The sequence below is a fragment of the Syngnathus acus genome, chromosome 14 (assembly GCF_901709675.1).
Source record: "Syngnathus acus chromosome 14, fSynAcu1.2, whole genome shotgun sequence".
In the NCBI taxonomy this organism is placed as follows: domain Eukaryota; kingdom Metazoa; phylum Chordata; class Actinopteri; order Syngnathiformes; family Syngnathidae; genus Syngnathus; species Syngnathus acus.
Genome location: NC_051099.1, coordinates 2979403 through 2990561, shown reverse-complemented (window position 1 = coordinate 2990561; position 11159 = coordinate 2979403). Strand labels below are relative to the sequence as shown.

The 11159-nt window shown below is 47.9% G+C and overlaps 2 protein-coding genes across 7 annotated transcripts in view; both read left to right on the top strand.

Moving 5' to 3' along the window:
- The first annotated feature begins 2343 nt into the window (after nucleotides 1–2343).
- LOC119133719 (arfaptin-2-like) lies at nucleotides 2344–6694 on the top strand. Of its 6 annotated transcripts, none has more exons than XM_037269816.1 (10): nucleotides 2344–2977; nucleotides 3878–3982; nucleotides 4371–4403; nucleotides 4780–4891; nucleotides 4960–5010; nucleotides 5173–5267; nucleotides 5343–5564; nucleotides 5690–5847; nucleotides 5915–6089; nucleotides 6166–6694. In XM_037269816.1, exons 2-10 carry the CDS (start codon nucleotides 3896–3898, stop codon nucleotides 6319–6321), a joined length of 1089 nt encoding a protein of 362 aa, XP_037125711.1. In that variant the 5' UTR covers nucleotides 2344–2977; nucleotides 3878–3895; the 3' UTR covers nucleotides 6322–6694. The 6 variants fall into 6 exon arrangements, with proteins under 6 accessions (XP_037125711.1, XP_037125713.1, XP_037125715.1 ...); XM_037269817.1 differs by lacking the exon at nucleotides 2344–2977 and adding an exon at nucleotides 3114–3134; XM_037269818.1 differs by lacking the exon at nucleotides 4371–4403 and having other exon boundaries at nucleotides 2347–2977.
- Nucleotides 6695–9168: 2474 nt separating this feature from the next.
- Nucleotides 9169–11159, top strand: part of tmem132e (transmembrane protein 132E) — a 99553-nt gene continuing 97562 nt past the window's right edge. Inside the window, exon 1 of the mRNA XM_037269215.1 lies at nucleotides 9169–9946. Within this exon, the coding sequence (XP_037125110.1) occupies nucleotides 9880–9946 (67 nt within the window). The 5' untranslated portion in view covers nucleotides 9169–9879. The remainder of the gene's footprint in view (nucleotides 9947–11159) is intronic.

Below are 11159 nucleotides of genomic sequence, written 5' to 3'. Positions count from 1 at the left end.
ATTCCCTTCGGCAGACGCGCTGACGCGTGGAGTTAGTACAGCTCTTGGGCGGACTCCAGGGTCTGAGCCTTTCATGGAAGCCCGGTTTCCGTGCGGTGTCGGGGCCCGCGGTCGCGGAATTGCTCGACCGCGAGGACATAGAGACGACTTTGATCGTTGTCGCCTTCACCGCAGAACCCAACGTTAATCGACAAACGCCATCCATCAAGCGGCCGGCGACATCCTTAACAGAACGGGCCTGGGTTTGCCCAAGAACGTTTCAGAGTCAGAAGAAATCAACTCAAAATGTCAGCCAAGGTTGTTTTGGCATCATTATTTGGCGGGTTTCACACTTGATCCAGTTCTTGATAATCCCAAACAAAGGAACGTAAACTTAGACTTTTATGGGAGTTGGGGTTTTATTTGGTGCAATTGGAAATGGTTGACGTGAAGGGGCGGGCCTTGGTTCTTTAAGTCATCCAAACCACTTTGAGCGTCAAAGCTGAACTTTCGAGGCCTTCTTAGTGGAAACGGGTCATCAGTAGCATCATTTTCATGACTCGTAGCGCAGGACAGCTTTATGAGCCAGAAGAGAGCCTGCAGGGGGAGCGAATGCAGCCGACCCACATTTGGGTAAACTATAAAAAGAAGCCGAGCGCCGCTAGTGTGGCGATGCGACTAAAAGAGCCAAGAAGGATGGATATGAAGAAAGAGACAATAAAACGGTTAAGGGAGGGCTCTTTATTTGGTTTCGGACTCCAGCGTTTTAAATGAAAACAGATGGTTCTTCCATCTGGAGTAGTTTCTACTTGAAGTCTTTGACGTGTTGTTTTCCTGGAGCCTGCTGCAACCTGCGAGGACAGGTGGCACCAAAACTGATCAATTGCCAGCTTCAGAATTGGTGGAACGCTTCTGGTTTGGCTCAGGGTTAGAGGTCGGGATTAGGTTTCGGGGTTTGGGGTATGTTTTAGCGGCTGGCGTTTGCTGTTTAGGATTTTGCTCTGACTATTGCCGGTTGTAAGACATTCGGATATTTTTTTGGAACCGTCATGCGCGCAACCGCAGAATGTTCCTTGGGTCGCATCCAAACCCGCCAAAAGAACAATTGTAGCTTCGTTAGCCATCTTGCGAGTCACAAAGCAACATTAGCGTCATCGCTGTTTATGGTTGTTTTAGCAGATCAAATTGTTCTGCTAATGTAGCTAAATCAAACCAGCAGCTGCTCATTTGTCTTTGTTTTTTTTTTAGTGCAGTCAGGTCGTGACCTAGTAAGTTAATATGTCGCCTGTCGGATATAATTGTCGGCACGCTAGCGAACGACATCGCCGTCCGTTCGGAGTTGCGTTACCGACCACTTAAGCGGCGAGAATTTAATATTCGCTCCACTCCCGTCCGCTCAGCCCCAGAGGGAAGTATCGTGTTTCTCATCCGCAGCTGCAAAATACTCGACTGGATCGTCGCGCGCCGAGTTTGTTGTTCTTGCGGCTTTGGGCGCCTGGAAGGCGGATTAGCCAAAATGACGTGACGAAAGATGCGGCGAGGCGACTCGTCGCCGTCTCGAAAGGCGGCAGAGTATAAATGTAAGTCGTTTCCACCGTTAACTTCATTTGATTGGCTCCTTCTGGTATGCTGTTAGCAAACGAGTCAAGGTTTGGGCCTTGCGGAAAGCTCGCGCGTATCGGAGATGTTATCATTGTGAAGGGGCACGTGTTAGCATGCTGGCTGTTAGCATTGTTTAAAACCAACCCAAGCTGTCAAAGGGCCAAAGCAAGCACCGGAGAAATTGTTTGTTTTTCTTTCTGGGGCGATGGGATTACATTTTTGTGTTTTTTCTTTCTTTCCGGAGGTCCTAAATGTAACTTTTTTGTTTTTCAGGGGTGCTGGCGGTTTCAAAGGAGGGCTGGCATCCATCTTCTTCCGTGTTGATTTCAGCAGCTGAAATCCCAGGAGGCCCGGAGAACTTTCTTGACATTCCAAAGAGCAAAACAAAGGACCCGGCCGCAACTGATGATCGACGATGAGGACGTCGGACTCGAGGAGACCATCCCACCGCGGCTGATTAACACTAATGCGGGTCAAATGTCCTTTCAGGGATCCAAACGGCACCACGAAAGGCCATTAAAGCCACTCAAGGAAAAAAATAGTTTTAGGGAGGGGTAAAAATTCAAAAGATGAAAACCGTAACCTTTGTTTAAAATTGAAACGCTGCATTACAACCCTAACGTGTGTGCCAGCGGTTCCTTCGCTATTCTTGCCGAGGTGACGTTTGATTTTCCTTTTCCTTGTGGACGCTAATCCACACGACAATCCAATAGCCGCCAGCGTGCACATTTATTCTGATGCGCATAAAAATGATGGTTGATCAATTTATATGGATAAAATAATTATTAGATATCAAAACAGCAAGAACATGCTGATTTCATAAAATGTATTCATGAAAACGTCTGGCCCAATCAGGCCAGGTTTAGTGAACTTTCCCGCTGTAAAGCTTATCGCCAACAGGGGGCAGCAGAGTAGCTTCCAACAACCATGTGTGGCTTCCTTTTGTAGATCTCATCGCCAACAGGGGGCAGCAGAGTAGCTCCCAACAACCGTGTGTGGCTTATGTTGATCTCATCGCCAACAGGGGGCAGCAGAGTAGCTCCCAACAACCGTGACGTCATTGTTAAATAGTGACTTGCTCACCGCAATCGTTCACGGAGTGACTCCTCTTTCCAAAAATAAAGACTCTTGGAGACGCGTCACTTCCGCCGTAACTGCCGTTTTCTTGGCTGCTCAGTCAGTGAGCAGCCTGTTTGCTTTGCCTCAACAACAACAAAGACAAGAAGAAGCTTCACAAAAACAACAATTCCCATTTTGTGCTGACAAATGTTCCCCCACCGTGCAGTGCTTGTTATAAGCAAAGCCGGAAATGCTTCGTCGTGGCCGCTAGCAGTTTGTTCGCCTGCCCGCTAGCATTCGGGGGACCAGCAGAACCGGAACCACAAACTCCGGGAAGGTAATTTGCTTGCATTTTCCCAGATTTTTTTTATTTTTATTTTATTTGATTGACTAAAATGCACATTTCGTTTTGAGTACGTCGGTTACGATCGAGTGTGTGAGCGGCGCGAAGCTACTTCAAATCGGGCCTTTTTTTCCAGATTAAATGCAACCAGGTAAGAATAATTTGGAGTAAAAAAAAGAAATCCGTTTGAGTCCAACTGCTGTGTCGTTAAAATGTCAGAAGAGCTGTCATATCGTCGGTGAGTGGCACGGAAGAGACTTTGACACCTGAGCGAATACACCTGCCATATGGCAGCTCAACGTCACCGACGAGTCTGACAAAAAAAAAATCATTTTTTATCGTGGTTCATGCGCGCCGGGTAAAAAGGTCATGTTAAAAAAATGTTGGTGATGTTGCCAAATAACTGCAAACGTGGTCAATCTGTAATTCTCAAACTTGGATTGCCACGTTGAGTTCCTTTTGCACGTCCGTGTTCGCAGGGCAATTATGGCGTCTTTGGAAGCCAAATGCCAGAAAACAACTAAACGCGTCAGACAATCTCACGACACAAAAAAACAAATAAGGCAATAAATAAAATCATCAGGATGGTTGGGCAATGGTGGATTTCTGCACTTCCATTTATTTTTTTCTTTGTTTCTTTCCTTCTGACAAATAGAAATGTTTCACAATGTGTCAGACCTCAGTAGTGTAGCGCCATCTACTGGCGAAAAGTCCGATTTGTCTTTTTTCTTTTGTATTGGCAACTGGTATTGCTTTGACGCTACCGATACATTGGCAAAACGCCCCGTAGCGAAACCCGATAGTGGTACCAGACCATCCCTTGTCAAAATACCTGATTTATTTATTTTTCTGTCGTCGTGACATTTGGTGCGTTTTTCTGTCTGTCCCTTCCAGGGCGCCGCGGCGGATGGCATGATGAGCAAAGCGGCCACCGTGGAGATCCCCATCAACAGCAACGGTGACATGAGCACGCTAGCGGAGGACGATAGCCTGGAGCAGGTACAACCCACCGCCGGCCGACTCAATCGCATATCGGTCGCCGTGAATCCAGATTACCGCGACGACCTGAGTTGAAGTGGTGCGTGGCTTCTGCACGCCCTGGACAAACACACCTGCAAGTTCCTTCACCAAATGCGGACACAGACTCCGGCGTTGACTGCCAGCTAGCGACCGGTCACCATAGCAACAGCAGTTAGGCGCAACGTGGCATTGTGTGTGCGCGCGTGCCCAAAAGTCGAGTCGGTAGTGTTTTCCGTCATGGCCGTCACACTCGGTGTGGCTCTTTGGGCGCGGCCTTGGTTTTCTTTGGAATGCTGCTGATTTCAGACATGTTTTTCTTTTTGTCCTCGTCGTTCTTGCTTGTTTGTTTGTGGTGGTCTGTGTGCAGGCGACAAAGCGGCAGTGGCATTTAGATGAGAAGGTAGGAAGCTGCCCAGAGTGGGCGGCCATTTGCATGCGTATGCGGACAGTGGCCCAAAAGATTGCTGGTGGGCCGAGCACACGCGTGTGCAAGTGTGCCGCCCGCCCGCCACTAACACGCCAGCCACTGTCACCCGAGTGACCTTTCTAATCCGCTACTAACACGCCAATATAAATCAGGTGACACGGGTCACGTTCCCCTTAAGCACTTCCCAAATGGAGAAGGCTTCAAAACGCGTCAGTGCGACTCGTTTCCTTCACTTAACCTTTCCAACGCCGTCGTCTCGGGAATAGCCGGCTTCCCGTAGAAATCCTCATCTCATCCTTGCCTTCTATCTGGACCCGCCAACCCTACCCCCCTCTCCTTCTGTGGCCAGGACCTGCAGCAGGTGATGGTATCGGGTCCGAACCTCAACGAGACCAGCATCGTGTCGGGCGGCTACGGCGGTTCGGCACAGGGCGTCGTCATCCCCACCGGATCCATCAAAGGTAGCAACCGCGTCGGCCGCCCGGCCGCGTCGGCGCTGACGCTCGTGCACCTCAACTGTGTCTCTCAGGCCCGGCCGTGCGCTACAATCCCGACTTTAACAAACGGATCCTGGTCGCAGGTTTTTATGCCATTTTCTTGTTGGCGTTGTGGGCTTCCTTCTATCGAACACAAGCAGCCTTTCAGCTCTCGTCTTGCTTTGCGCGTGGTCCTTCTTGGCAGGCTGCTTCTGTCCTGACAATGTTTGGCTTCCTCCAGCTTGGGCTTGATTTTTCCGCCGCAGGTTCTGGATCGTCCGCGGCGGCGGATGAGGCCGCCCGAGGCGTGGCGGCGGAGAAGCTGGAGAGCGTCAAGAAATGGGGTCTCAACACTTACAAGGTACAAAGCTGGAGGCACTTGCAATGGTTCCGCATTTCAGCTGCTTCCAATTATTATTATTATGATTTTTTTAAGTGCACCAAGCAGATGTTCTCGGAACGTTTTGGGCGCGGCTCGCGGACGGTGGACCTCGAGCTGGAGGCGCAGATTGAGCTACTGCGGGACACCAAGCGCAAATACGAGAGCGTGCTGAGACTGGCCCGAGCGCTGACCGATCATTTCTACAACATGGTGCAGACGCAGCAGGCGCTGGGCGACACCTTCGCCGACCTGAGTCAAAAGTCGCCGGAGCTTCGGGTGATGACTGCAACAGAAACCACACGATAGACGTAGAGAGAGAGAGCGGGACCGTTCCGATCTCGGGTCCCTCGTAAACCAGGCCTCCATCCGGCGGTTCCGTAACATCGTACCCGTCTTTGCAGGACGAGTTTGGCTACAACGCCGAAACGCAAAAGCTGCTGTGCAACAACGGCGAGACTCTGCTCGGCGCCATCAACTTCTTTGTGTGCAGCATCAACACGCTGGTCAACAAGACCATGGAGGACACGCTCATGACCATCAAGATGTTTGAAAATGCCAGGTAAGGAGACAAAAAGATAGTCGCTCTGTCATCACGCCTCTCTCAAAATTGCGTCTTTGGCTTTCAGGTTGGAATTCGACGCGTACCGCTCGGACCTGGAGGAGCTCAGCTTGGGGCCTCGGGATGCGGCGGCCGTGGCCCGCATAGACGCGGCGCAGCGGCAGTACCAAGTCCAGAAAGACAAGTACGAACGACTGCGCTCGGACGTCTGCGTCAAACTCAACTTCCTGGAGGAGAACAAGGTACCGGAGGCAACGTTGACAATGCGGCGTAAACGAGCCCATGGTGATGTGGCTTGTGCTCGCGGCCCCTCCTCAGGTGAAGGTCATGCACAAGCAGCTGCTGCTCTTCCACAACGCCATCTCGGCGTACTTCGCCGGCAACCAACAGCAGCTGCAGCAAACGCTCGAGCACTTCAACATCAAGCTGAAGCCGCCCGGAGCCGACAAGCCGTCCTGGCTGGAGGAGTCGTGAGGAGGAGCTGACCGGACCGTGCCCGCCAGCCTGGAATAGCGAGCGGGCCAGTTCCCCGCAAGCTTGCAATCGTGCGTTTCGACGACTCTGCTTCGATGTCGAGTTCGCGGACTGAAAGCCATCGAAGCGCCACCCGGTGGAAACGGAGGCAACGTCTCCAATCAATGGCAAATTTTTACTTGAAAAGGAAACTTTTTTTTTTCTATTTCATTTTGGGCTCGACTTGGCCAACGTGCAAATTTGTGGACCAAACCACTCCTGTCTTGTATTGTACTTAGCTTTACTCATTTACCTGTTTATGGCGGCGTTAGTTGGCTCTTTGTTGAGGTTGACTACTACACAAAAGACAATTAAACGTGATATATGGGAACACCAAAGGCTTTAACGAAACATTATTTCTTCTAAAAATAAGTCTGCTTGCTGAATAGATGTACCATGTGACACATCATAAACCGGGTTCCAATTACCCTACAATCACCAGATTCCACGGGGATTACCAAACGACTATTGCAGGTAAGGCATTTAGTAGCAGTAGTAATTACCCACAAGCTCTTTGCTGCCGTTTTGAACTGCCTATTAATTCCATCATGTTCAAATGAAAAACAAATGATGAGCAACAGATGTCTGGATCATGTTTTTTGTATCAATTTTTGATGAGGCGCAGTCGGCTAAATGACTAATCGCATGACTCGTGGGCAAAGTGACATGCCATTGTGCTGGAAATCAGAAGTTGTAAAAAAACAACAGATGCTTGAAGAAAATGAATTTTATCACCTCCCACTGATGCAGCAGCTGTTTAGTGAAATTCGTTTCATTTAGGTGCATTTGCATTAATGCCTTAAAACGTAAGGCTTGAAGAATACTCTATTAACTTGTAGGTATACAAGCAATTGTTTTTTATTTAAATTGATTTTTTTTTAGTTTAATCTGATTACTTCATTTGTTGATTTATTAAAACCGCTTGTACTTTGTTGTCGGAAATATTCGGCAAACAACAGTGGAACATTCTTATATGAATGCTGTGCTGCGACTGCAAAGAAACTGCACCGATGTTGGAAAATTGTGAAAATTTAGGGGATGAAATTCCGACTCTGAAGTCTGAAAGGTGGCCTCAGTTAAGACTGCGTGTTTTAATGGCATTTTATGATGCAATTAACTTATTTTACCACTTGTAAATCACAAGTGAATAGCCATTAGCCTCACTCTTAACCCTTTAATTGCAGTCGTTTGAGTCCAAGACCAAAAAGTAAAAATCAACTAATACGATTAGTAGTTCAGAAGTGCAATTCATTCATAACAGAAGCATTAGTGGAATCAATGCTCCTCTCATCAATAACGCCTCACCATGTTCATTCAATAAAGGACGATCAGACTAGCTGTCTCGTCTGCACTGCCACTCTCGAGATTAATTTTTTTGTGGGGAAGAGAGGTGCTCAAATTCACCGTGCTTAATAGGGGCAATTTCGAAAACTACACTTCCGGTTTAAAATAAAAATAAAAGTATATCTCTCAACCAAGAACTATGTTTGGAATGAGGGTAAAATGAGGTGAAATATGCTTCTTGAAATGATATTGTGTAATTCTCGTTTTTACGCGAAGACGAAGGATAAAATAAACACTTCAATGGCATAGTGAAATGGCCTCATAATAATAAATTGAATTATTTTACTTATTCAGATAATGTTGTTTATCCCCTAAAGCAGTGGGTATGCAAAACAAGTTAAATCGTAATAACAGCACGAATGATAATAATGTCATTTTGAAATTTCTTCATTCACCCAATCACACATTGAAATATTTACATCCAATGGCGTGCGGGACGTTTCCCGATGGGCCGCTCCAATGTGGGGCCCATCATTTTACAGGCTACAAGTTAATAAAGCTTCATTAAATTCTATAGTTTTATTTCAATTTAATTGACTCAATTCATTTTTAATTTCACTATATTTGAACCTACAACACCCCTTTTGCATTGCAGTTCTCTTCTTCCCCGTGTCTAAAGTTGGGAGATACCTTTACAAGTTTAAACCTTCACCCACCCCCACCACCACTAATTGGTAGAGTCTAATTTAGTTTGCGCGCCTGGAAGAGGCTAGCTGAAGGGAAGACTTCAATATGGGGGTGGGCCCCGGTCATCATTTATGGGCTACAACCCAACTAAGTTGCATAAATGGTTTTAACTCAAGAAAATCCACCACACAAATGTCATAGAACACGTTTTTTTGCATTGTAGTTCTCTTTCCCGTGCGTAACATTGGGGTATACCATTGCATGTTCAAATTCCCGCCAACCATCTTCCCCCCCTCGTACTCATTGAAGTTGATAGAGTCCGATTCAGCTTCATGCCTGGATGACGGTAGGTGTACGGAAGAGGTGTAGCCATTGAATTAAACGATGGACAAAAAAACAGGCGTAGCTCAAAAAGCTCCTATATAAAAAAGAAAGGCTTTACAGGATGCTGCTGCCAAGTGTGCCAAGCTCACAAATTTGTTTTTAAGAAGACCAACCGAAGAGGAAAATGGTAAAGAGCCAGGGTCAGCGGCTTAGGGCACAACACGGGCTAGTTAGTATGCTAATATCCAGCTTGGTTGCTCCGCTAGTAAATTACATCATAGTAAAAAAAGTATTTATTGTTTTACCTTTAACTTTTATTAGTTTGTCGCCATCTTGTGGCTTTTTGTTGTAAATAATGGCACCGCTTTAAAACTCGACGTAAAAAAAACAAAAAAACACACAACTTGACGACTCCGGGTTTGTGCACTTTTATTTTGACAGCCCCAACCGGAACCCCGCCGCATAACAACATAGCCGCCTTGACGACTCGAAGCCAGATTTCTTGTCAGTAAGGTGAGCACGTCCACTTTGAAAGCACTCCAAGAGGCGGAACCGGCAAACCCAAGCCTCCCCTCCTCCGTTAAAGCAGCCCGGCTAGACGACCACCGGTCCGAGTGTCCATGACTCCAAAGACCGATCATTCTATGCAAGAGCCGCGGAGACTTGTAGGGACTCCGGTGACCCCGAGGATGTTCCAAGCCACCCGCTTCCAAAGCCCCAAAGTACAACGGGAATAAGCGAGAAAAAACTCGCCGGACTTTTTTTTCTCCCCCCCCCCCCCTGCGAGCCACACCGCGCAAGCCAGCGAGCCCTGCCAGGTTTCTTCTCCCTGCAGAAATGCACTTCCACTTCCATCCCCGCGTCATTCCTCCGAAGATGCCCAGGAACTGTGAGTGACAGGTCGGACGCGGCGGTGCGGATTCAGCCGGTGTTCCTTCACCTTCAAGGAACTATATTTGATTTCTACATCAACAAGCCAATTTTTAGCGTGGAAGACGACATTTTCCGTGTGATTGATGATTTTTGGGGTGTCGCTTCGGAACTTCCAGAGGGGGTGCGCGAACGCTCTCTTTTGGCCGGGAGAGGACGCGCATCGGCGGGACTCCGCTTGGTGACCCCCCCCCCCCCCTCCCGTTCAGAGACCCATCCATCCATTGATTCAACTGAGAACGATTCACTGATTCTGGGATTTAAAACATCCATCCACCTGCTGGGAATTGTACCATGTCAAGTGCACGGGATTGCACGCGGACGCTCCTCGTCTACGTGGTGGTGGAGGCGCTTTCATGTGGTGAGTACCCCTCCCTTCCAGTTCTACTTCCTTCCAGTGGGGTTCACATTTGTGTTGCATAGAGGAGCGATAGTGCCAAATTTGTGCAACTGCAGAGGTAGCTGCTGCTGCTCTGGGAGATGGATGCACTGCAAGTGCTGTAGCACTTATTTAAAGCAAATACAATTGTATCATTGTAACAAGATCCCCGTTTTGATTTATTCACTGCGTCTTGGTCCCTCTTATACAAGAGATAATCCGAGTAGTGTGTCCCACATAAACCGGTGCTTGCACAAAGATCATCTTTAAGCGTAAATAGAAACAATTCCTTCCTCATGACAGGGCAGAGATGACAAATGGTTTGGCTTCTTGGCACCGTTTTGTAATGCTTTGCGAAGAACATGTCTTGAACACGGCGATCGAGATTGGACTAGGCAGAAGGTATGGGAAAGGGGGTGGGTTGGAAGTATCAAGATTGGCAAGAGGTTTGGTAACTGTGTTGGAATTGCTGAAGGTAAGACAGAGATGGGGGTCAAGAGGTAGAGGCAGTTGGCGAAATTGCTATTGGTACAGGCAGTAATATTTCGGAATGAACGCTTCGCTTCAGCAACGGGTGCAAAGGTCATAGACATGAATGACAACGCATGGTAAAATCCGTGCTGCACAATCTTTTATTAGGTATCGGCGGCTGGTATCGGCAGTCTCCATGAGTACCCGATACCTTAAATTAAGGCTGAATGTTTTGTCAGCTTTACAGTCAACTTCAATTAGCGTGACAAATAGCCAGCCAAAAAAAACCCAATATAAATCCGTTTTGAATAGTTTTGTGATTAAAAACCCTTGCAGCCGTTTTGTAGGCTAGCTTTTCTTTAGCAAGTCACATCGCCTGGGATGCGCATTCCAGCTCTGGCAGGCCAGCAATTTCGGAGCACCTGAGCCGCCGCGGCCCCCCTGCCTCGACGGTCGCCTCTCCCCGTATAATTGGCCGCACTTTGCATTTTGCGTATCGCCTGCGCAGTGGGCTCCCGTTCAGGCATGGCTTCACAATCGCTCCTCTGTCTCACTCATTTTCTTGCCTCAATTTCATTACCGCACAAAAAAACGGCTACGTGGGCAGTAAAAAAAAAAAACAACACTCTCCTCAACAGCCTCTAGTCTTGCTACCGACACACACATGCGCACACACACACACAGGCCGATCATGCCTTCGTGGTCAGCGTTGTTAGCGTCACCT

Bases quoted from the DNA above. Each gene is read 5' to 3' on its own strand.
- LOC119133719 (XM_037269816.1), top strand. From the start codon at position 3,896: ATGATGAGCAAAGCGGCCACCGTGGAGATCCCCATCAACAGCAACGGT. The intron at 5,268-5,342 runs GTACAAAGCTGG...GATTTTTTTAAG, and splicing joins GGGGTCTCAACACTTACAAG to TGCACCAAGCAGATGTTCTC. The intron at 6,090-6,165 runs GTACCGGAGGCA...GCCCCTCCTCAG, and splicing joins ACTTCCTGGAGGAGAACAAG to GTGAAGGTCATGCACAAGCA.